Below are 26848 nucleotides of genomic sequence, written 5' to 3'. Positions count from 1 at the left end.
GAGCTCGAGGGTGTTGGCATTCGTGCGCCGGGAAAAACCATCGTGTCACCGTGCCATTCTTCTTCCTCTGATCTTCTTCTCTCTCGGTGAGAGCAACGGCGACAGAGAGAGCTAGGAGGAGCGAGGCGAGGAGTTGGCGGTTCCAACATTCCTTTCTCGGTAGACCTTGCACATATTCAATCGAGTACCGCTAAAAGAAAACATATTCAGTCGAGTGCCTGCCGGCCGAGATCCTGTCTGAATCTGATTATGTTTTGTTGCGAGGTTGAATTTGATTGTTTCTCCACGCTGCATGTGGCACTCCGCCGGATTTTGTTCGCAACCCAAACGGCCGGCCGTCCTTCCTAGCTACGCTCAATGGCTCGTGCAACCTCGAGTCGAACGTCCCCGTGTGCTTCACCCGCACGTATCCTCTACATATATAGCCTGCATTTGCCTCTCAGACCACCCGCCGTCAGGTCCGTCCAGTTCCCAACACCCGAGCGGCTGAGCCGAGGCTTTGCTGCGTCCGGTCGAGCATGAGCTACTTCAACCAGCAGCAGCAGGCTCCGGTCACCGGTAACTCCACAGGACTCCAAAATGGCTCCTGCGCGCGTGCTCGCCGCTTACCTTCGCGTGAACTGATGGTTTGGCCTTTTTTTTCTCTTCTTCTTCTTGCTGGCGTGGTGGCGAGCAGCATACCCACCCCCGCAGGCCAACTACGTGGTGGCGGCGCCTCCGGCGGCGTGCTACGCGCCGACTGCGCCACCGCCGCCGCCGGGCTACCCGACCAACTACGACGCGGGCATGGGTGCCCCGCAGCCAGCGCAGACACAGAGCCGCGGTGACAAGGGCTTCTTGGAAGGATGGTAAGCTTTCACGTCTCGCCTCACCTTTTTCTCGCTATCACCCGCCTCACCTCACTACTCAAGCTGTGGCCTGTTTTTTTTTTCTACAAGCCATTTATTCATGTGCATTATGTAATCTCTGAAACCTGCAAAAACACTAGGGATATTAAAGGATACACTGAGATATTCATCATCTGTGATTCTGTGTTATTTTTCAGCTGTGCAGCCATCTGCTGCTGCTGCCTCCTCGACATGTGCTTCTAAGGACACAGAGAGCAGAAGTGTATGAAATCGTTTGCTGCAGTTAATTGTAGCGTTTGCTTATACATCCATGTGTTTTAGTGTGGAGTTGTAAGGGAGAGTCAGCCCTCTTGTGCCTAGAGAACTGTGTGATGATCAATACAAGCTACAACTTGTATTCTTGCTTATGCACCTTGTATGCGCCTAATAAAGAATTATCATGCCTTGCTTAGGAAGAGCAACGATTTCAGGACAAACAAATGGACTTGACAGCTACCATAATAATAATACTAATAATTATTGATGACATCTCCGAGAAGTACAGGATAACCGAGCTTGAAATATTTAGACTCGCATCTACAAGAACGGGCCAGCTCTCTACGAGTCAGGATCGGTGAAGTAAACAGGGTTTTCTAGGTCATCATTGTTTGCAGAAGCAAATGAATCTTCAGACCCTATACTCGACAGACATGAAATGCTATCTGAATCTTCTGATATTCGGTCGTCATGTGGAGCGATAGGCGCTTCGAGGTCGGACTCAGATCCAGAGGTCCCTAGCATGAGCTTGTTGATTGCAGTCTTGGCAGTCTCAAGAAACCATTCATCCTCCGGAAGAGCGCTGAAAATTTCAGAGGGAACAACATGATGTTCAGCCGTACACAAACACGCAACGGATAGACTGAAGCAACGGATTTTTTTTTTATTACAGACCTTTGTGGGTCAACCTCCCTTGCCGAGAAAGCTGCAATTGCTCTAGTAATAATTACTGACACAAGCTGCTGAACTGGTCTGTGCGGGTACCGTCCGCATACGGCAATCTCAACCAGGAAGTGCATATCAAGAATAAGCTGAAACGAGCAAAAGATTGGCACCTTTAACATGTACTCCCTCTGTAAACTAATATAAGAGCGTTTAGATCACCAAAATAGCGATCTAAACACTCTTATATTAGTTTACGGAGGGAGTACATCAAAGTAACAGGAAATTTGGTATGAAAATGGGAGCGGGATGCTCCATTCGTCAAAAAACACCCACGAAATTTGATATGGGGTACCTGCTGAAGTCCAGAAGGCTGGAGCTGGATGGACTCGTCCTCAAAGACATCCCAGAATTCTTGTTCATTGGAGAGCCACATGACAACCGTTTCAGTTAGCCTTGAAAGCAAAACCTTCTGTATCTTCTCTTTGCCTAGTAGAACATCACCAGCAACACTAGCTAGCTGCTGCAACCTTCCAAACAACGCCTGAAAGAAAATGCTCAGGTGAGACAGGTATGTTTTGTGCAAGGTCTGATTAGAATGAGCAAAGGACAGACCCAGTGCATAGAAGCTCCCACACAAGGTGGGGTCTGGGGAGGGATTATAGGAACCTAGTCTTACCCCTGCAAAGTGCAATGCAGAGAGGCTGGTTCGAACCCAGGACCTCTTGGCACAAGTGGGGAGGACTTCACCACTGCGCCAGGCCTGCCCTCTCTGATTAGAATGAGCGCAATATTTATTTACACATTGCCTTTACCACCTAGAACTATGTCCCTTGGACCACACAAAATTTACTGAAACAAAGAAGATTGTGGAAAGAAAGATCACTGTCCCAAACTAGCTCTCCGGTGCACAAGTCTCGATAATATGGCCATCAATAAAGGTGATAAACACAAAACATGGAACTTTCCAAAGCAACTACATTTCATTGGTGGCCCCAAGTTATATTATGTGTATTTTTGTACTATGGACATATGACACTAGAGTGAGCAACACGGTAAAATTTACATTTCAAGACGAGATTGTGAATCACATCATTAAAACAGAATCACCTGGAAAGGTAGTGAAGGTAAGGGATCGGAATCCCAAAAAAGATCATCACCCCCCTCCAAGTACATTCTAGCATCCAATCGTGACTTCCCTTCCAAGTAAATAAATGATAAGACATATTGTCGGCAGAAGTGATCCCTCAGTTTGTCCAATGAATGTTGTAGATGACGTTTCCACTCTTTGTATTCTGTGGAGTATATGGACCCAGGACCAAGGCCTTCACTCGTTCCACTAGTTTCTTTCTTCTTGGTTTGCATATAAAAAAACTTAGATACAGCTGCTGGCAATAATTCATCTGCTATGGTATATGCAGTTCCAATTAGTGCAAGCTGCTGCGCATCACTTTCAGCTTTTAATTCTACAGGCTCTTTTGACTCCACTACATTATCATCTTCAGAAGGCCCAGGCAACACTTTGATAAGTGTTTCGACATATCTATCAAATAGCTGGAGAAAATTGCTCAAAATTGTTCCACCAAAGTGAACTATGGTCATTGGGGTAACATGATCCAAAAGATCCTGTAAGAAGCACATCCAGATGTCAGCTGCTTTAAATGATCAGATATCCAGTCGAGTACATAATATAGTAGCAAAGAAAATAACTTCAAAATATTGCACTTCCAGCAAAATATTCAATCCAAATTTTCAAAAATAGGTGCTTAGCCAGTAAAATGACCTAGTAGTCTTAATATGAAACGAGAGTAGAAGGCTACTCATTGACTCCCCTCTTCAAGGCATATAAAAATAGTACTATTCCTGAGCTAGCTTAAGCATATCTCGAGAGAGTGATTTTCCCTCTATCAGGTTCTAAGCGGTCAAATAAGGTCCTTGCTCTCAAGCCAATGGTTATACTAATAGAGAGGGTCTAAACAAAGGATTGAAAGGAGGTTACCGGTTAAGGGCAAGTTCAATCTCCAAGCCAGATGAAAAAAAAAGGTGATCAAAGTTTGGTGTCCTTGCTCTTGAGCCAAGGCCAATACCAATAGAGATTGAAAGGAGTTAACCAGTTAAGGGCAAATGCAATCTCCAAGCCAGCTGGATAAAAAAATGTAACCGAGGTTGTAAGACTCAAGAGGATAATTTGCCACACAATATTTCCATTGATTGGTGGTGTATATATGGCATGTACAGAGGCGTGTGGAGCTAACAACCTGAGCTACAAAACCTGCTACATCTGTATGACTAGGCCTACGCAAGGAGATGTACAGGGAGACTTGCTAACGGCTGTGGGCAGGGCTTGGTCACTAACACCCCGCCGCAGACTCAGGGTTGTTGTCAGAGACGATGCAGAGGCTGGACCAAAACCGTCGAAAAGAAGACAAGGTAGGCCTTTTGTCATAACATATGCTAGCTGATCAGTGGGTGCACATGCAGCACCTCGATGTCGCTGAGAGCCACTGCTGTTGTTACGGCTCTGCTCAGAATTGGAGGAACCGCCCTGGGAAGCTACCTGGGTGACCGATGCGTGAAGCCTCCAGGGCCACCGTGTGCTAGATGCGCCGCTCCTCCTGCTCGAGGAAGGAGGGCAGGCTGTGGAGCAACATGCTGGTCACCGACTAGCTGTCGTTGGACTTGAGGACGTGAAACGCGTTGAGGACGAGCCCCTCATTGGTGATCGGAGAGCCGACGTCACAAAGCATCTCGGCGAGCTGCTTGAGGCAGCTGCAATACGCGGTGATGGAGAGGTCACCTTGATACAAGTTGTAGAACTCGTGGAGGGCGTAGAAGGCGCCGCTAGCCAGACCGAGTGCGTCGTCTCGTCAGGCTTCACGATGATCATGAGTATCTCCACCGAGATGGCCGTGTAGACCCAGTTCAGGATGCACGAGTCGATGGCGGTCCAATCTGCGCCGTCGAGGCGGAGGCCGGCGTCGATGTGGTCAGCGAGGTTGTACGCACGAAAGACGGTCATGAACAGGGGGCACCATATGGTGTAGTTTGACTCCTGAAGGTCGAGGACGGCCGGGACGTGCTGCCGGATAAGAACAGCGTGGATGGAGGAAGCAGTGGGAGAGGTGGAGGCGAAAGGATTGGTGTTGTGACCAAAGGAGACAGAGGAGTTGTCGTCGGCCATGGCACTGGGGGTTGCGGAAGCGAGGATCAGAGGATTTTTAGAAAGGGTAACTGATAGTACCATGTAAGACTCAAGAGAGTAATTTGCCGCAGAATATTTCCATTGGTTGGTGGTGTATATATGGCATGTACAGACTACAGAGGCATGCGGGGCTAAGAACCTGAGCTACAAAACCTGCTAGATCCGTATGACTAGGCCTATGTGAGGAGATGTACAGGGAGACATGCTAATGATCGTGAGCAGGACTTAGTTGCTAATAGATGTTTGTTATCTAAACTAACTCACCCTTCTGCACTAAGTCGTGCAAGTACATTGCGCTTAACAATTCTACATAGGTGTACTCAGGGAGTTATTACAGTTGTGCTTGGTTGCTCGTGTCAATTTAACTAGCATCTGTTGAGAATGTGCTGACTGCCATCATGAAATAGGTGTGACCACCAGTGAGGTCAGCCACATGAGGCAAGGTTAAACAAGTATTTCAGGGGAAGTTCGAAACTTAGTGACTTACAGAAGTACCTGGAGGTATGGTGCAAGTTGTTCACCACATATGGAATAAATTGGATATAATACATGTCAAAATTACAGACAGGGCTACTCAAAACCAAATTGTGCAATCCAACATTACATGGAACTCAACTCATATATACAGTAACACACGATGAGAATATGGTATATCCAGAATGAAAATATCAACAAAACCATATAATCAATAACGCGAGAACTCACATTGATAACTGACATAAACTTCTTTCCACTGTTTGTAAGCATCATCTTAGGTGCAACTGAATCAGATGGCGGCGAACCTTCTTGAGGAGCGAGAAGCAGAATATCGTCAGTCCTTGCTGAATCAATAATCTCTCTTCTCACTCTTCTAAAATTCAGTTCAAGCACTTCTTCAATATGAGGTCGCAAAAGTAACATAAGTAACTTTGAGAATTTCAACCCATGTGATTCTAGACAAGAGCAGTGAGCGAGAGTAGTTTGTATGCATATGCAGGCAGAACGAATTGCAGAAACACTCTCAGGCAAAGGAGATTTTTCTTTAACCAAATGTGCAAAAGCTTCTATTTCATATTCGGACCATTGGATAATCCGGTTCATATTCGTGGGGTTATCTCCAAATAGTGTGCTAGATTCTTTCAACACCTTTGAGATAGCTGAGAAAACAAGTTGCGACAAGGTTGCAGAATAAGTTTCCGTGTAGACTGAACAGGTGGGAAGAAATGCCTCAACATCTCTGTGAAGACGTGAACCGTAGGTTTTTAGAAGTACTTGATGGGCTACAGGACCTTTACCAATCCTAAGTAAACCAGACAAAGATTTTCTTAGTTCAGTAATAGATAAAGATGGCTGTTCTGAATACCTAACAAGCTGATCCTCAAGAATTGATTTCCTTTTAAGCAGTGCTGTCTTATAGGCAGAAATCTCTGCATCTAATTCTTTGCCTGAATCGTCTGTAACCATATATTTCTTCTCTTCAGTTTCTAGGGCAAGCAGTGCCTTTTCTAGTTTGTGCTCTGCAAGCAAAATGTCTATCTCATCCAGAAAAATAACCTTGGGGTCTTGAGTATCAACAGACAGAATTTCATTAAGTTCACTTTGAAAATCCTTTTCCACTGCATGTTCTTCCTTACTATACTTTTGCCACATTTCAAGTTCCCGGCACACACCACTCATCAGATCTTGTACAAGCATCCCCTGGGCAGACACATGCTTCTGCAGTTCAATTAACTCTTGCTCTGCCTCCACAACCTCCTCGGATATTCTGCATAAATAAATAAATAATGTTTGGCAATAAATGCAAGGAATTGTGCAGAATAGAAACACAAGACAGTATATAGTTCATAGTCAAATTTCTACTGACTGAATGAAGTTGAATCATGTATCAGGTAGAGTATTCATGCACTTAGACAAAAGTTCGGTTATCATCCATTCACAGTTACCCAACATTCAACATAATCTGCACTGGAAAGAATAAATCGTGCTTATGTACTCGTAGTGGCTGTTCTTTTATAAATATCAAAGTCACCGCAATAGCACACACACGCAGATACTTTTCTAGTTCTAAGGAATACATATTTTCTTAACAGAAGAAACTATAAACAACAATAGAGGGCATCAGTCAGCCGCAGAGACATTTTTCTAATCCAGAACGGGTATTACCTGAGGAAAGCATGGTACTTCGACTGCATGTTCCCGCACAGGTTTTCGATGGCATCCTTCAGCTCCAGTAGCTCAGAGCATGTTTTCCTGATACCCTGTTGAACACAACAGCGTTACTCACTGAGTACAGTCAACACACTGATGAGATGGTTCGGGCAACCACCAGAGACCAGAGTCCCCACCGGCCTCAACAGACAGATGCAGGCAGATCAACCGTCTCATTCAATTCCATTGCAGTAAGGTCAAGCTAGCTTACGTTGTACTACTTGTAATTGTGCTGTGATGGGCCCCAGTTGAACAGATTGTGCCACAGAACAGCACATATTGAATAATCAAGATTCGAGGATCAGATTTTTAGTTACCAATCCCCCAGAGCCAAAGGGCTCGGTAACTGAATGCTGCATAGGTAATTTCCCCTAAGCGACTGCCCCCTGCAACGCGCCGCCACGGGCATGCCCGCTCTAGATCCAAAATCGCAATCTAGCTTAAAAGCGCGAGCAGGCAGGGCCAGGTAGCAGCGGCGGCAGAAGCAAGAGGTAGGCAAGAAAAGAAGCCAGCAATGCGTGGATGGAGGGGTGTTAGGGGAAGAGGGCGGCGACACGGGAAGAAATCTAGGAAGGGGGGTTCAGGAGGGGAGGAGAGGGAGGCCACCTTCTCGGTCTGGGACTGGTAGGCGGCGCGGATGGAGGACTGCGGGGTGATCCACTCGTGGCCGGGGAAGTCGTCCTCCAGCTCCTCCTCGCTGCTGCTCTCCATCGCCGGCCTCCCCATGGCCTACGAGTCTCCTCCGGGCGCTGGCTCGAAATCGAAGGCCACTTGGAGTTTGCGGGCGGGCGGGAGGTGAGCGAGCGACTGGGCGGCGCGGCAGGGGAGACGAGAGAAAGAGAGAAGAGGGGTGGAGCCGAGTGCCGTTGTGGGGGCAGTCAGTCACCCACCGGCAGCGACCGGAGGGCTACCGTGCGCGTCTCGGGGCTTTCTTCTTTTCTTTTCTGCCCATTTTTGCGGTGCAGCTGTTTTTTTTTTCTTCTTTGAGGTGTTTTACTGTGCAGCTGGGTACAGCAGAGCAGTCAGCTGAAAGATTGGTTCTCTAATCATATCATTGTGCTTCTCGTCCTGACTTTTATGTTAAGTGTGTGCATGTATGCACAATATCAAGCAGCCCCAAGCGAATGTTATCTTAAAGCCATGGGAAGGATAATGAGATATTTGATTCATACATCAAATTTTGACATTGGTACCCTAAGAGGTCATCTTTTGATATTGTTGGCTATTCCTACTCGGACTATGCCGGTGGTAAGGTTGGTAGAAAATCCTCTCCGGATACATGTCAATTTCTTGGTAGGTCCCTTGTGTCTTGGACTTCCAAGAAACAAAACTCGGTATCATTATCCACCGCTGAAGCGGAATACATTGTCGCAGGATCATGTTGTGCTCAATTATTTTGGATGACTCAAACTCTCAAAGATTATGTGATACATGTGAAGCATGTTTCGTTGCTTTGTGACAATGAGAGTGCTATTAAGATTGCTCACAATCCCGTGCAACATTCTCAAACTAAGCATATTGAAGTTCATCACCATTTCATTCATGATCATGTTGTTAAAGGTGACATAAATCTTAAACACGTTCGAACCGACAAGCAATTGGCGGATATCTTCACCCAACCTCTTGATGAGAAGATATTTGTCGATTGAGGAGTGAGTTGAATATCATTGATGCCACAAATTTAGAGTAGAAACTCGTTTGGATGCATGCAAGGGATGAGCTTATATGACTAATCCTTTATACTTCTCTTATGATGATGATTAAATGTCTTGGATACATTTGTACCCTTGTGTTGCGTCTAACCCCTTGTAGGTACTTGGATGGGTTTCATTTCACAAGATTGGCATTCACTCATATCTTGGACAATCTTGTCATAACCAAGTATCTATGCTTTTGACAGATTAGATCAAGGAACAAGCCTACACTCAATATATCCTTTGACAAATTCTTTATGATAAATTTCACTCTTGTCAATTTGGATAAATGAAAGTTGTTCCTTGCAAGGCTAACCCATATAGGAAGATGAGCTTCAAATAGATAGAGATGCTCTCAACTGAATTCATATGAGCATCGACCACAAGTTCAACTATGTGATCAAGTTTGACAACAAGCCCAAGGTATGTCCTCACATCTTAGAGAAGCTTAGCTCCAAGACATGAGTTAAACCAACTCAATAAGATGTGAATACATTGAAATTCTTAAATGGAAGTCCATCAGCCATCGATGGTACACCATCCAAGAGGACGTAACCAAGTATTGCAGGCACTTGAAGCATCTCATCGCACGATGGCCTAGTGATGCACAGATCACTAAGCAAGTAAGTTGATCACTTGACATGCATTCTTTTGTTGCTCACTTGATGATATGCATATTTTTGTTGATCACTGGCTGGACATGCATTTGTTTTGTTGCTCACTAGCCGGATATGCATTATTTTGTAGCCTTCTCGTGCTTGTTTGGTGTGCAAAAAATTGGAGAAGAAGAACTTCACCATCATACATTGTTGGTTGAAGTTGAATGGCAGCCGAAGTGGAACCTTTTCATAGCCAAGACCGCCGCCCAAGCCAACGAGGAAGAAACCAGTGACCCTATCGACCCAACCCAAGAACCGTCGAAAAAGATTAGAAGAAATTTACTCGGGAAGAAGTGGGAGGAGGAGAGGGCGAAGCGAGAACGTGTAGCAGCCCAGCTGACGGGGAGGTTTGAGAACATCTTGGCAAATGAGTAGGAGGCATGCGTGAAGCGCCCGGGCATCAAAGAGGAGGAGAAGGCAGAGAGGTTCAAATTGTTAGTGGAGGCGACGGACAAGAAGCTCAAGCTCAAAGAAAGGAGGACCATGATAGAAGAGAGGAAGGTTGCGCTTGAGGAAAAGAAGGTGAAGATCACCGCCAATGTGGAGGACGCTAAGATGTTGACCTTGAATTTGGACTCTTTGGATGCTGACGCAAGAATGATCGTGCAATTCATCTGCTACCAGATGTTGCAGCGGCAGAAAGATTAGTTGGTAGTGGAGGAGAATGAGAATGCGACGGAGGCGATGGAGGATGCAGAGGCTGTGTACAGAACGGCAGCGGCGACTGCACCTTGATCGGGCAGTGATACGTCTCCAACGTATCTATAATTTTTGATTGTTCCATGCTATTATATTACCCGTTTTGGATGTTTATGGGCTTTACTTTACACTTTTATATCATTTTTGGGACTAACCTACTAACCGGAGGCCCAGCCCGAATTGCTTTTTTTTGCCTATTTCAGTGTTTCGAAGAAAATGAATATCAAACGGAGTCCAAACGGAATGAAACCTTCGGGAGCGATCTTTTTGGAATAAACGCAATCCAGGAGACTTGGAGTGGACGTCAAGAAGCAGCCAAGGCGGCCACGAGGAAGGAGGGCGCGCCCTAGACCGCCTCGAGGCTCCACCGACGTACTTCCTTCGCCTATATATACTCTCGTACCCTGAAAACATCGAGGAGCACCACGAAAAACTATTTCCACCGTCACAACCTTCTGTATCCGCGAGATCCCATCTTGGAGCTTTCGCCGGCGCTCCGCCGGAGGGGGAATCGACCATGGAGGGCATCTACATCATCTCCAAGGCCTCTCCGATGAGTTGTGAGTAGTTTACCACAGACCTTCGGGTCCATAGTTATTAGCTAGATGGCTTCTTCTCTCTCTTTGAATCTCAATACAAAGTTCTCCTCGATCTTCTTGGAGATCTATTCAATGTAACTCTTTTTGCGGTGTGTTTGTCGAGATCCGATGAATTGTGGGTTTATGATCAAGTTTATCTATGAGAAATATTTGAATCTCTCCTCTGAATTGTTTTATGTGTGATTGGTTATCTTTGCAAGTCTCTTCGAATTATCAGTTTGGTTTGGCCTACTAGATTGATCTTTCTTGCAATAGGAGAAGTGCTTAGCTTTGGGTTCAATCTTGCAGTGTCCTTTCCCAGTGACAGCAGGGGCAGCAAGGCACTTATTGTATTGTTGCCATCGAGGATAAAAAGATGGGGTTTATATCATATTGCTTGAGTTTATCCCTCTACATCATGTCATCTTTCTTAATGCGTTACTCTATTCTTCATGAACTTAATACTCTAGATGCAGGCAGGAGTCGGTCGCTGTGTGGAGTAATAGTAGTAGATGCAGAATCATTTTGATGTACTTGTCACAGACGTGATGCCTATATACACGATCATGCCTAGATAATCTCATAACTATGCACTTTTCTATCAATTGCTCGACAGTAATTTGTTCACCCACCGTAATACTTATACTTTCTTGAGAGAAGCCACTAGTGAAACCTATGGCCCCCGTGTCTATCTTTTATCATATAAGTTTCCCATCTACTTTTATTTGCATATTTTATTTTCCAATCTATATCATAAAAATACCAAAAATATTTATCTTATCTTATTATCTCTATCAGATCTCACTTTTGCAGGTTACCGTGAAGGGATTGACAACCCCTTTATTGCGTTGGTTGCGAGGTTCTTATTTGTTTGTGTAGGTGCGTGGGACTTTTGAGGAGCCTCCTACTGGATTGATACCTTGGTTCTCAAAAACTGAGGGAAATACTTACGCTACTTTGCTGCATCACCCTTTCCTCTTCAAGGGAAAACCAACGTAGTGCTCAAGAGGTAGCAAGAAGGATTTCTGGCGTCGTTGCCGGGGAGGTCTTCGCTCAAGTCAAGACATACCAAGTACCCATGACAAACATATCTCCCTCGCATTACATTATTTTCCATTTGCCTCTCATTTTCCTCTCCCCCACTTCACCCTTGTCGTTTTATTCGCGCTCTCTTTCTCGTTCGCCTCTCTTTTTCGCTTGCCTCTTGTGTGCTCGTGTGTTAGATCGTTTATCTCGTCGTCATGGCTAGTCCTCCTATCCTCATTATTACTCCTGAGCATGAAGTTCTCAATTTTAAACAAAGGGGGGAGAAAATCTAAAAGATGCTTGGCATAGAATTTGCAATGCTCAAAATAGATCTACTAGGAAGCTTTCTATTTCCGTTCTTCTTCGCAATTTTCATGTAGGCATTACTCCTTGGAATACATGCATTCTTGATACTATTACCGAAGGTAATTTCTTGGATAGCCATACCTTTGATGCTTATAATGCTATGTTGGATTTGTTTGGTCCACCTCCTCTCTTAGTTAATGGGACTATTTTAACCGTAGAACATGTTATGCAAAGGCTTGAAATTATTGAAAATAAAGTTGCCACTGTTGAGTTGATTGAAAATTTGGATAAAAAGATCCATAACCAAATTACCTAATATGGATCTAGGGTTGGAGTTACTTTGAATTTTTTTTAAAGAGAAAGAACCTATAGTTAACAAAAGAATAGATCTAGATTCTACGAGAATCGGTAAACTTGAGGATATTATTACCAACTTAGGGTCGGCCTTTTCATCCGTTAAAAGTACTCCAACTCCTCCTACCAAAACTGCCAAATTTATTTATGTTCCTAAAAATAAGGGTGAATCTTCTAGTAAGGAAAGTGCGGATCTTAAATCAATAAGTGTTCACCCCAATTGTCTCTCTATCATAAAGGAACCTTTTTCTTTGAATGAATTTCTTGATTTCATGCCTAGGAGTTTAATCATTGCTAAAAGGAAAGAAACACCTAAAAATTATAAATGCTCTATTGAAGAATTGAATACCAAAGATGGCACTACTTAGATCTATTCTCGCTTTTATGCCTAGCTAGGGGCGTTAAACGATAGCGCTTGTTGGGAGGCAACCCAATTTTATTTTAGTTCCTTGCTTTTTGCTTATGTTTAGTAATAAATATTTCATCTAGCCTCTGTTTAGATGTGGTTTTATGTTTTAATTAGTGTTGTGCCAAGTAGAACCTATAGGATAACCTACGGTGATAGTTAATTTGATTCTGCTGAAAAACAGAAACTTTTACACGCACGAGAATAATTTTAATAAATCATAGAAACGTGATTTTGCGTTGATTCATTTTGCAGTAGATCAATAGACAAATTTCCCAGGACTTCCTATTTTTGTAGGATTTTTAGAGTTCTAGAAGTATTCGAAAGTTACAGATTGCTACAGACTGTTCTGTTTTTGACAGATTCTGTTTTTCGTGTGTTGTTTGCTTATTTTGATGCATCTATGGCTAGTATAGGGGGGTATGAACCATAGAGAAGTTGGAATACAGTAGGTTTAACACCAATATAAATAAAGAATGAGTTCATTACATTACCTTATGTGGTGGTTTTTCTTTCTTGCACTAACGGAGCTTATGAGATTTCCTGTTAAGTTTTGTGTTGTGAAGTTTTCAAGTTTTGGGTAAAGATTTGATGGACTATGGAATAAGGAGAGGAAAGAGCCTAAGCTTGGGGATGCCCCGGAAGGCATCCCCTCTTTCGTCTTCGTTTATCGGTAACTTTACTTGGAGCTATATTTTTATTCGCCACATGATATGTGTTTTGCCTGGAGCGTCTTGTATGATATGAGTCTTTGCTTTTTAGTTTACCACAATCATCCTTGTTGTACACACCTTTTGGGAGAGACTCACATGATTTGGAATTTATTAGAATACTCTATGTGCTTCACTTATATCTTTTGAGCTAGATAGTTTTGCTCTAGTGCTTCACTTATACTTTTTAGAGCACAACGGTGACTTAATTTTGTAGAAATCGTTGATCTCTCATGCTTCACTTATATCTTTTTGAGAGTCTTTTAGAACAGCATGGTATTTGCTAGGGTTATAAAATTGGTCCTAAAATGATGGGCATCCAAGTTGGGTATAATAAAAACTATCATAGGAAGTGAATTGGATGCTATGATCAATTTGATGCTTGATAATTGTTTTGAGATATAGAGGTGGTGATATTAGAGTTATGCTAGTTGGGTAATTGTGAATTTGAAGAATACTTGTGTTGAAGTTGGCAAGTCCCGTAGCATGCACGTATGGTAAAAGTTGTGTAACAAATTTATTGCACGGAGTGCTCTTTTGATTGCCTTCCCTTGTGTGGATGTCGGGGCGCGCGATGGTTAACTCCTACCAACCTCCCCCCTAGGAGCATGTGTAGTAGTACTTTGCTTCGAGGGCTAATAAAACTTTTGTAATAAGTATATGAGTTCTTTATGACTAATGTGAGTCCATGGATTATACGCACTTTTACCTTTCCATCATTGCTAGCCTCTTCGGTACCGTGCATTGCCCTTTCTCACCTTGAGAGTTGGTGCAAACTTCACCGGTGCATCCAAACACCATGATACGATACGCTCTATCACACATAAACCTCCTTATATCTTCCTGAAAACAGCCACCATACCTACCTATTATGGCATTTCCATAGCCATTCCGAGATATATTGCCATGCAACTTTCCACCGTTCCATTTTTCATGACACGCATCATCATTGTCATATTGCCTTGCATGATCATGTAGTTGACATCGTATTTGTGGCAAAGCCACCATGCATAATTTTTCATACATGTCACTCTTGATTCATTGCCCATCAAGGTACACCGCTGGAGGCATTCATATAGAGTCATATCTTGTTCTAGTTTTGAGTTGTAATTCATGAGTTGTAAATAAATAGAAGTGTGATGATCATCATTATTAGAGCATTGTCCCTTACAAAAAAAGGCCAAAGAAAAAAAAAGAAAGGCCAAAAAAGGCCAAAAAAAGAAGAAAAAATAAATAAAAAGGGGACAATGTTACTATCCTTTTCCACACTTGTGCTTCAAAGTAGCACCATGTTCTTCATATAGAAAGTATCTTATGTTGTCACTTTCATATACTAGTGGGAATTTTTCATTATAGAACTTGGCTTGTATATTCCAATGATGGGCTTCCTCAAAATGCCCTAGCTCTTCGTGAGCAAGCAAGTTGGATGCACACCCGCTTAGTTTCTTTTGAGCTTTCATACATTTATAGCTCTAGTGCATCCGTTGCATGGCAATCCCTACTCCTCATGTTGACATCAATTGATGGGCATCTCCATAGCCCGTTGATTAGCCTCGTCAATGTGAGACTTTCTCCTTTTTTGTCTTCTCCACACAACCTCCATCATCATATTCTATTCCAACCATAGTACTATATCCATGGCTCACACTCATGTATTGCGTGAGAGTTAAAAAAAGTTGAAGCGCGTTAAAAAGTATGAACCAATTGCCTGGCTGAAACTGGGGTTGTTCTTGATGGGAGTATTTTGTGTGATGAAAATGAAACATAGCCTAACTATGTGATTTTGTAGGGATGAACTTTCTTTAGCCATGATATTTTGAGAAGACATGATTGCTTAGTTAGTATGCTTGAAGTATTACTATTTCTTATATCAATATGAACTTTTATTTTGAATCATTTGGATCTGAACATTCATGCCACAATAAAGAGAAATTACATTGAGAAATATGCTAGGTGGCATTCCACATCAAAAAATTCTGTTTTTATCATTTACCTACTCGAGGACGAGCAGGAATTAAGCTTGGGGATGCTTGATACATCTCCAACATATCTATAATTTTTGATTGTTCCATGCTATTATATTACCTGTTTTGGATGTTTATGGGCTTTACTTTACACTTTTATATCATTTTTGGGACTAACGTACTAACCGGAGGCCCAGCCCGAATTGTTTTTTTTCCTATTTCAGTGTTTCGAAGAAAAGGAATATCAAACGGAGTCCAAACAGAATGAAACCTTCGGGAGTAATCTTTTTGGAACAAACGCAATCAAGGAGACTTGGAGTGGACGTCAAGAAGCAGCCGAGGCGGCTACAAGGCAGGAGGGCGCGCCCTAGGGGGGTGGGCGCACCCCCACCCTCATGGGCCCCTCGAGGCTCCACCGACGTACTTCCTTCGCCTATATATACTCCCGTACCCTGAAAACATCGAGGAGCACCACAAAAAAACTATTTCCACCGCCGCAACCTTCTATATCCGCGAGATCCCATCTTGGAGCCTTCGCCAGCGCTCCGCCAGAGGGGGAATCGACCATGGAGGGCCTCTACATCATCTCCAAGGCCTCTCCGATGAGTTGTGAGTAGTTTACCACAGACCTTCGGGTCCATAGTTATTAGTTAGATGGCTTCTTCTCTCTCTTTGAATCTCAATACAAAGTTCGCCTCGATCTTCTTGGAGATCTATTCGATGTAACTCTTTTTGCGGTGTGTTTGTCAAGATCCGATGAATTGGGGTTTATGATCAAGTTTATCTATGAGAAATATTTGAATCTCCTCTGAATTGTTTTATGTGTGATTGGTTATCTTTGCGAGTCTCTTCGAATTATCAGTTTGGTTTGGCCTACTAGATTGATCTTTCTTGCAATAGGAGAAGTGCTTAGCTTTGGGTTCAATCTTGCGGTGTCCTTTCCCAGTGACAGCAGGGGCAACAAAGGCACGTATTGTATTGTTGCCATCGAGGATAAAAAGATGGGGTTTATATCATATTGCTTGAGTGTATCCCTCTATATCATGTCATCTTTCTTAATGCGTTACTTTGTTCTTCATGAACTTAATACTCTAGATGCAGGCAGGAGTCAGTCGATGTGTGGAGTAATAGTAGTAGATGCAGAATCGTTTCGATGTACTTGTCACGGACGTTATGCCTATATACATGATCATGCCTAGATAATATCATAACTATGCACTTTTCTATCAATTGCTCGACAGTAATTTGTTCACGCACCGTAATACTTATGCTATCTTTAGAGAAGCCACTAGTGAAACCTATGCCCCCTGGGTCTATCTTTTATCAAATAAGTTTCCCATCTACTTTTATTTGCATCTTTTATTTTCCAATCTATATCATAAAAATACCAAAAATATTTATCTTATCTTATTATCTCTATCAGATCTCACTTTTGCAAGTTACCGTGAAGGGATTGACAACCCCTTTATCGCGTTGGTTGCGAGGTTCTTGTTTGTTTGTGTAGGTGCGTTGGACTTTTGAGGAGCCTCCTAGTGGATTGATACCTTGGTTCTCAAAAACTGGGGGAAATACTTACGCTACTTTGCTGCACCACCCTTTCCTCTTCAAGGGAAAACCAATGCAATGCTCAAGAGGTAGCAGGGAGCACATGGCTAGGATTGCCGGTCCAGCAGGGCAGAAAAATACACAGATGCTCGGACTGATGTTTTTTTGGATTCGAGCATGTAAAAACTAATACTTGCCTCTTTGTTGTGATTAGGCATGCGATCTAGCGTGCTGTGGATTGGAGTAAATTTGATTGAATTTACTGGTGGACATATACAGAATAGCGTTGGATGTCGGCCTCCTGCATCCATGTTCGCGGACTGGTCTTCCTGTCCGTGGAGACACAAGAGGAAATCCGCAGGTTGTTGTTGGAGATGCCCTAACTATCTCTTGTATTTGCATGGGCAACCCCTAGATTTTGCCCCCAGAGCGGATGGCTCCCAATTCTGGCAATTTATCATACAGTTGCTGCATGTTCTTCAGATAGGATCTTTGATCTCGGTTGGGTCGAGCACCAACACATTGTTTTGGCTGGATCGGTGGTCGGGCGATAGACTGTTTGCGAAATGGTTCTATGCGCTCTTTAGTATTTGTACCCGTCGGTGGCTCACAGTGAGTGCAGCTCTCACAGACCTTGGGTGCATTGCCTTGCAACGCACCTTTTGCCCACTTGAGAGGGAGCACCTAGACGAGCTACTGGACTGCATAGCCCTCTACTCCATGTCCCTTGAGCATGACGCCATCTCTTGGACTCTTGAGCTGAGTGCCGCGTTTTTGACCAAATCCATGTACCACACACTTTTGGCCACTCCAAGTCTAGCCGAACTGACTCTCCTATGGGAGATTAAGCTGCCGATGAAGATTTGCATCTTCCTATGGCAATGGATGAAGGAAATATGCCCTAGAGGCAATAATAAAGTTGTTATTTTATATTTTCTTATCCATGATAAAGGTTTAATGTTCATGCTAGAATTGTATTGATCGGAAACCTAAATATGTGTGTAAATATATAAACAAACACTGTGTCCCTAGTGAACCTCTACTTGACTAGCTCGTTGATCAAAGATGGTTAAGGTTTCCTGACCATAGACATGAGCTGTCATCTGATAACGGGATCACATCATTAGGAGAATGATGTGATGGGCAAGTCCCATCCGTTAGCTTAGCATTATGACCGTTCAGTTTTATTGCTATTGTTTTCTTCATGTCAAATACATATTCCTTCAACTATGAGATTATGCAACTCCCGGATACCAAAGGAATGCCTTGTGTGCTATCAAACGTCCCAATGTAACTGGGTGATTATAAATATGCTCTACAGGTATCTCCGAAGGTGTTTTGTTGAGTTGGCATAGATCGAGATTAGGATTTGTCGCTCTGAGTATCAAAGAGGTATCTCTGGGCCCTCTCGGTAATACACATCATAAACTTGCAAGCAAACGACTAAGGAGTTAGTCATGAGGTGATGTATTACGGAACACATAAAGAGACTTGCCGGTAACGAGATTGAACTAGGTATGTAGATACCGACGATCGAATCTCGGGCAAGTAACATACCGATGGACAAAGGGAATTACGTATGTTGTCATAACGGTTCGACCGATAAAGATCTTCGTAGAATATGTAGGAGCCAATATGAGCATCTAGGTTCCGTTATTGGTTATTGACCTGAGAGGTGTCTCGGTCATGTCTACATAGTTCTCGAACCTGTAGGGTCCGCACGCTTAACGTTCGTTGACGATATAGTATTATATGAGTTATGTGATTTGGTGACCAAATGTTCTTTGGAGTCCCAGATGAGATCACAGACATGCCGAGGAGTCTCGAAATGGCCGAGAGGTAAAGATTGATATATAGGATGATGGTATTCGGACACCGAAAGCGTTCCGGAAGGTATCGGGTATTTATTGGAGTACCAGAGGGGTTACCGGACACCCTGGGGGAATATATGGGCCATGAGTGGGGAGCACACCAGCCCACAAGGGGTGGCCTACCCCCCTATGGCAGGAGGCCGATTGGGAGAAGGAAAAGAGGGGGTTCTCCCCCCTTCCTTCTCTCTTCCCCCTTCCCTTTTCTCTCTGGTGTTTTATGGAAGGGGGCGCCACTTGGGGAAACCCCAAATAGGATTCGGATCCTACTTGGGGCGCACCCTGGCTGCCTCCCCTCTCCCGCCCACCTATATATATGTGGGGGGGGGGGCCTAACACACCCCAGACAATTGCCTAGCTATGTGCGCCCCCCTTCACCGTTTACACCCTCGGTCATATTTTCGTAGTGCTTAGGCGAAGCCCTGCGAGGATCACTTCACCATCACTGTCACCACGCCATCGTGCTGATGGAACTCATCTACTACCTCGACATCTTGCTAGATTAATAAGGCAAGGGACGTCATCGAGCTGAACGTGTCCAGAACTCGGAGGTGCCGTACGTTCTGTACTCGATCGGTTGATCGCAAAGAAGTTCGGCTACATCAACCACGTTGTGAAACGCTTCTTCTTACAGTCTATGAGGGTACGTAGACACACGCTCCCTGAGGGAGTCCTGGACTAGGGGGTGTCCGGACAGCCGGACTACCATCGTCCGCCGGACTCCAAGACTACGAAGATACAAGATTGAAGACTCCGTCCCGTGTCCGGATGGGACTTTCCTTGGCGTGGAGGGCAAGCTTGGCGATACGGATATGTAGATCTCCTACCTTTGTAACCGACTCTGTGTAACCCTAGCCTTCTCCGGTGTCTATATAAATCGGAGGGCTTTAGTCCGTAGGACACAACATACATTACAACAATCATACCATAGGCTAGCTTTAGGGTTTAGCCTCCTTGATCTCGTGGTAGATCTACTCTTGTACTACCCATATCATCAATATTAATCAAGCAGGACGTAGGGTTTTACCTCCATCGAGAGGGCCCGAACCTGGGTAAAACATCGTGTCCCTTGTCTCCTGTTACCATCCGCCTAGACGCACAGTTCGGGACCCCCTACCCGAGATCCGCCGGTTTTGACACCGACATTGGTGCTTTCATTGAGAGTTCCTCCGTGTCGTCACCGATAGGAAGGATGCCTCCACCCGTCTTCAAAGATGGTATTTTTGCCAAAGGGGCCTTGGCCGCCGGCCAATCTATCCGGCTAGGCGGTTTTCTCATGACCGCCTATCCGGCCACTGCTTCGACAATGACTTCCCAAGTCGTCAAAAGCAATCTCCGCGCCAGCTCGGAATTCGCCGAGCGGCTGGATCCAATAGAGCTCTCGTCTGTCAACGAGCTCTTGGATCGCATCGCCGCCCTGGGAGTCGCTACATACTACAATCAAATTGGGCTTAAAACCGATCTGAGAGAGATTAACTCTCCCCAGGTCACCCACCATGTCGCAGTGGTAGAGGAACAATGCGGCGACTCTTCGCCTATATTGAAAACTAGTCACGTCCGGATTCCCGAACCCTCCATGCCGGATTCCCATGGAGGGACGGACTTCGATCGAGCATTGAACTCAAAATCATGCATCGTTCCGGACTCGCTGGATCGTGTCCAGCAAACCAAGCTTCCGAACTCGGAAACTCCCCGGCCGTTAAGCCCCAAGATGGGTAGGGATCCGGATTTTATTCCACCCACCCGCCCAGACATATGCGATCTATCTCTAATACGGCAAGAGCCCGCTGAAACAGTACATCACTACTAGGCCAGATTCCTCCTGGTTATGGACATGATAAAGGACTGTCGAGAGGAAAATGCAATCTCAATCTTTTGCAATAATTGCACGGACAAGGGAATATTAAACGCCATCGGCCGTCGTAAAATTACACGCTTCACCGATCTGGCATCCATAGTACGAAAATACTGTGCGATGGAGAGTTTCCGGAAAACCGAAAATCAGTTTTGGGACAATCCGGCTCCGAATACAACCCTAGTCCGCAACAAAAGGGTGCATCGTACTGAGGCACCAGATGTAAAAACCAAAAAGCAAAAACCCCTTAAAGGGCACGGAACCGTACTGGAAGGATGGCTCAGCGGACCCTGTAAGCTTCATAGTACAGAGGACGCCGTCCCAACACATAGCCTTCGAGCATGTTGGATACTACGGCAGGTGGCCAAAAGTGGCGAGGAGCTTCTAGCCCCGGAAAACCACTCCAACAATACCGGTATGGTATCAACAGTCTTCGAGACCTTCGCATCAAATAATATGCGAAAATGAACAATCCACGGCCTCGCCGAAGTCTACCAAGTAGCAACAACAAATCCATGGAGTGACACAACCATCACCTTCAACGCCAGCGACGAACCTAAATTCCGAACAGCTCGAGCACCAGCCGCACTGGTGCTTAGTCCCATAGTGGACGGCTTTCGGCTTACAAAGGTCCTCATGGATGGCGGTAGTGGACTAAACCTCATCTATGAGGAAACTCTTCAAAAAATGGAAATAGACTGGAGCCGTATTGAGCGAAGCAGCACAACCTTCAGAGGAATAATCCCTAGCCGGGAAGCGATCTGCACCGGAAAAATCACACTCGATGTGGTGTTTGGCTCGCCGGACAATTACAGATCCAAAGAAGTCACATTCCAAGTGGCCCCGTTCAACAGCGGATATCACGCTATATTAGGACGAGAGACATTCACAATTTTTCAAGCCGTACCCCATTACGGGTATATGAAGCTCAAAATGCCTGGGCCCGGCGGAATAATCACTCTCGCTAGTGATCCGGACATAGCACTCCGTGCCGAAAACAAGACAGCCGCACTAGCCCTGGAGGCACTATCCGAAGCCCTAGCGGCAGAAGAACTCACCGCGCTGCGCTCTACGGTGAATAGGGACGATGTGATACTCGATAAAAGATCCAAGTCCACCTCCTTCAAACCAGTAGATGAAATAATAAAATTCCAGGTCCATCCAACGGACCCAACAAAGACGGCCTCCATTGGGGCACAATTGAACCCCGAAGTAGACGCCGCACTGCGCGAATTCCTTCAGGAAAATTGGGACATTTTCGCCTGGCATCCTTTGGATATGCCCGAAATCCCACGCAGGTTGGCAGAACACAGCCTAAACATCCTAAAAGGATTTAAGCCAGTCAAACAGGCTCTTCGACGATTTTCCGAACCCAAAAGACAGGCAATGGGAGAAGAGCTAGCCAAACTATTGGAAGCCGGATTCATCAGAGATATCAAACATCCGGATTGGCTAGCAAATCTGGTAATGGTGCCAAAGAAGGACAAATCCTGGCGCCTATGTGTCGATTTTAAAGACCTCAATAAGGCTTTCCCAAAGGATCCCTTCCCTCTCCCCCGCATCGACCAAATCATCGATGCTACCGCAGGGCACGATTCGGTGTGCTTCCTCGACGCATACTCCGGCTACCATCAAATCAAGATGGCAGAAGCAGATCAAGCCGCAACGGCATTCATCACTCCATATGGACCATTCTGCTTCAACACGATGCCCTTCGGACTTAAAAATGCCGGCGCAACATATCAGCGCATGATTCAAACATGTCTGGCCACCCAGATCGGCAAAACAGTAGAGGCATACATAGACGACGTAGTCGTCAAAACCAAACACATCGAAATTCTAGTAGACGACTTGAGGCTCACATTCGACAACCTCAGAGCATATGACATCAAGCTGAATCCGGAAAAATGCGTTTTCGGCGTGCCAGTCGGAAAGCTACTGGGCTTCATCGTATCTGGTAGAGGAATTGAAGCAAACCCAGCCAAGATCCGAGCTCTGTCACAACTGGATATCCCAAAAGACCTCAAACAAATACAAAAATTAACTGGATGCGTGGCGGCTCTAAGCCGCTTTATTTCCCGTCTAGGAGAAAAGGCATTGCCCCTATATCGCCTCCTCAGGCGCACCGAACACTTCGAGTGGACGGATGCTATCACTGCCGGACTCGAAGAAATAAAGGCCATACTGGCAACAAATCCGGTCCTGGCTGCGCCCAACCTGGGCGAACCAATGTTCTTATACATCGCAGCAACGCATCAAGTTGTAAGCACGGTACTCGTCATCGAACGAGAGATAGAAAGGCATAAATTCCCTCTTCAAAAACCAGTGTATTACGTATCCACTGTGTTAACCCCCTGCAAGTCCCGTTACCCACACTATCAGAAGATAGCGTATGCGGTGTTCATGGCATCCCGGAAGCTCCGACACTACTTTCAAGAGTGTTCGATAACAGTGGCCTCCAAAGTACCACTCAATGACATCATAAATAACCGTGACGCAACGGGCAGGATTGCAAAATGGGCCATTGAGCTCTTACCATTCGATATAACTTACAAACCTCGGCGAGCTATAAAGTCACAAGTTTTGGCTGACTTTGTCGCTGAATGGACCGAGGCCGAACTCCCTAAAGAGTACGGCGCATACTCCAATTGGATTATGCATTTTGACGGCTCTAAAATGTTGGCCGGACTGGGGGCTAGCGTCGTATTGACGTCCCCAACCGGGGACACAGTCCAGTATGTACTTCAAATAATGTACACGGACTCCAACAACGCAACCGAATACGAGGCCCTGTTACATGGTCTCCGGATGGCAGTCTCCATGGGCATTCAACGCCTAGAGGTGCACGGGGATTCAAACCTTGCAATATCCCAAATAAATGGAGACTTTGACGCCAAGGATCCGAAAATGGCAGCACATCGCAACGCTGTCCTAAAAATGTCAGCTCGGTTTGAAGGACTCGAATTCCATCACATAGCCTGAGATAACAACCAAGCGACCGACGTACTGGCACGCATCGGTGCGAAACGTGACGCTGTCCCTCCAAATATCTTCCTGGAACGGCTCTTCAAGCCATCCGTACTATGGGAAGAGGAGCCCGGAAGTGACAAACCGGGAAAAACCGCGCCAACCGGCGATTCAGCCGATGACATAACACCTTCAGCCCACGACATAATGGCAGTAATCGCCCCGTGGACAGAACCATTCCTAGCCTACTTGCTTAGGAAGGAACTTCCCGAAGACCAAAACGAGGCCCGCTGCATAGTCCGGCGATCTAAAGCCTACAAGGTCCATGAGGGAGAACTTTATAAGAAAAGTACAAACGGAGTCCTTCAAAGGTGTATCTCCGAAGAGGAAGGGCGAAACCTCCTGGCTGAAATTCATGCCGGACTAGGCGGACACCACGCAGCAGCCCGGGCCCTTGTAGGAAAGGCATTCCGTACAGGATTTTATTGGTCGACGGCCTAGGCAGATGCCCAGGACTTAGTCCAGAGATGCGTCGGTTGTCAGCTCTTTGCTAATCAGAGCCATATGCCGCCCACCGCCCTCAAAACTATACCCATTACCTGGCCGTTCGCGGTCTGGGGGCTTGATATGGTTGGACCCCTTAAAGGGGGAACCCATAAGCAAAGGTACCTATTGGTCATGGTGGATAAATTCACCAAATGGATAGAGGCCAAACCGGTCAAAATGGCAGAGTCCGGACCAGTGATAGACTTTATATCCGGGGTAGTACACTGTTACGGAGTCCCCCACAGCATCATCACCGACAACGGCACGAACTTCACAGCCGACGAGGTTAAGTCATGGTGCAAAAATATGGGCATCAAGCTCGACTACGCTTCAGTCTATCACCCTCAAACCAACGGTCAAGTGGAACGAGCAAATGGTCTAATAATGAACGGCATTAAACCCAGACTAGTGCGGTCACTTACTAAATCTGACACGCACTGGGTTGAGGAGCTCGACTCGTACTCTGGGGGCTGCGGACAATGCCTAACCGTACTACCGGATTCACACCATTTTTTATGGTATATGGCGCAGAGGCAGTCCTGCCCTGCGACATTATCCATGACTCACCTCGAGTGTGCATGTACGAAGAAAGAGAGGCCGAGCTGGATCGGCAGGACAGCTTGGACACATTGGAGGAAGAACGCGACGTCGCCAAGGCTCGTTCCGCATTCTATCAGCAGCAGGCCCGAAGATATCAAAGCAGAGAAGTACGGGCCAAGACTTACAACGTTGGCGAACTAGTTCTACACCTGCCGGATAAGAAAAAGGACAAGCTCAAGCCCAAATGGGAGGGGCCCTTCATTATCGATCAAGTCCTAACCGGCGGAGTGTACTGTCTACGAAATGCGTCGGATAACCGACTCGAGCCGAACCCATGGAACGCAGCCCGCCTCCGAAGATTCTATGCCTAGCACCAGACTAAGAGTTCGTCCCCTTCCTCCATTCCAATTTTTACACTTCGGCTGTCTTTTGTTTCTCTTTCTTCTCCTAACCTTTTTACTAAAAAGCCCCTAAGGGCCTACCTCCGCATTGTTCGCATACACTTGATGTGCCATCCGCACTCATTATACCTGGGGGCTTCCTTTCCAGAAGCTCAATTATAAGGGCTTCATGCCCAGCACATGTGTCAAGCTTCCACATGTACCTTTTACTCACCATTATATGCATCAATATGACTTAAGTTTTGGCCAAGCTGGGTTGCCTGGCTCCTGTGCTTACCCCTACGTTCCCGATTGTTCGGCTAGGAGGTAAAGGGAGCACCTCTGCGATTGTTACTACCGGGTCAGCCGGATGTGTACCTCAGACTGGGTGAAGCCGAAAGCTAGTGTTCTTAAGGGAATATTCGGTCGGTGACTTGAAAGATGATTTTTTACCTATTTATTTATCTGCCCCCAGATGTTTTCCTGCTCTTTTCGTAGTCCGGACATGCACTTTAGGGCATGCCTCCCAGGGAAAGGAACCCTTAACGGAACTATTCTCCCTAGAAGATGTTTCTTACTAACCATGTAATATAACATAACTAGTTGGGCACTAGTCTGATAAAGCACTAATGACCCCTACGCCTGGTCTCCATGCATACCCCAGTTGTTTCTTAACCAAATAGGTATTCGGACACACTCCGGACTCTAGGGTCCCGAGGTCGAAGTGAAAAGGTCGGCAAAGACAAACGATCTACAATCTGGCTAGAAGGCATTTCACATGTCATTTTAAAATACATTGTCAAATTTACTGATTGTATTCCTCCTCAATCCCGTCTAACAGGCTGTCTAACTTACAGTCCCGTTGGGAAAATTTAGCAGCCAACTCTACCTGGCTGTATACTAAACTCACAGGGATCTCCTTCCCATCGGGCCCCACCGGTCCAACTTCGGCCATGTGGTTGGGATCCGGCTTCTTGTAACGCGTCTTCACCATGGCCCAAGCCTCCCTAGCACCTTGACGACAAGCCGAAATCTTCCACATACGGAAGCGCTGCCGCACTCCCTGAAGCTTCTCCGCAAGCTCCCCAAGGCCCTCGGGTAGGGAGAGGGCTGGCCATAAAGCCTGGACGACGCCGCTCATTGCCTGCCGAACTCGTTCGAGCAGTTGCAACAGCTCGGGAAGTTGATCACCCGTTGATATGGGCATCTCCTCCGTAGGGCGACCTGTGAGTATACCTACAAGACATATTATGTCAATTTACTTCCTCGCTGAACTCTTCTTTTCAAAGGAGTCCGCTCAAGCACTTACTATAAATGCCGCGACGAAGCCGCTCATTCTCCTTAACGGAGCCGGACAGCCCGGCTCGAGCGCCTTTCAGCTCTTCTCCGAGCTTGGCATTGGCATCCTGGAGCTTGTTCCTTTCTTGCTGCACCCTATTCAGCACCCTCTCGCCGGCCTTCAGCTAGCGCAGTAATTCTTGCCTGTCCGGATCTTGTCTGGCGGCACCTGCAAAGTCATTATTAGACTCGCGCACACGCCGCACAACGCTTATATTTATTAATAAAAATGTGTTACCAGGAGGGGTCTCTGCGTTT

General features: G+C 45.6%; 2 protein-coding genes across 2 annotated transcripts; one reads left to right on the top strand and one right to left on the bottom strand.

Annotated features, from left to right (window-relative positions):
- Nucleotides 1-466: 466 nt before the first annotated feature.
- LOC119363285 (cysteine-rich and transmembrane domain-containing protein WIH1-like) lies at nt 467-1254 on the top strand. Its single transcript, XM_037628602.1, has 3 exons — nt 467-558; nt 677-848; nt 1046-1254. Exons 1-3 carry the CDS (start codon nt 519-521, stop codon nt 1089-1091), a joined length of 258 nt encoding a protein of 85 aa, XP_037484499.1. The 5' UTR covers nt 467-518; the 3' UTR covers nt 1092-1254.
- Nucleotides 1255-1328: 74 nt separating this feature from the next.
- Nucleotides 1329-8042, bottom strand: LOC119363284 (exocyst complex component EXO84C-like). Its single transcript, XM_037628601.1, has 7 exons — nt 7762-8042; nt 7111-7205; nt 5674-6712; nt 2877-3392; nt 2122-2310; nt 1779-1915; nt 1329-1686 (listed from the first exon to the last, which is right to left on the bottom strand). Exons 1-7 carry the CDS (start codon nt 7879-7881, stop codon nt 1446-1448), a joined length of 2337 nt encoding a protein of 778 aa, XP_037484498.1. The 5' UTR covers nt 7882-8042; the 3' UTR covers nt 1329-1445.
- Nucleotides 8043-26848: the final 18806 nt, after the last annotated feature.

This window comes from Triticum dicoccoides, chromosome 2B, assembly GCF_002162155.2.
Source record: "Triticum dicoccoides isolate Atlit2015 ecotype Zavitan chromosome 2B, WEW_v2.0, whole genome shotgun sequence".
Classification (NCBI taxonomy): Eukaryota; Viridiplantae; Streptophyta; class Magnoliopsida; order Poales; family Poaceae; genus Triticum; species Triticum dicoccoides.
This window is presented reverse-complemented; position numbering and strand designations above follow the sequence as displayed.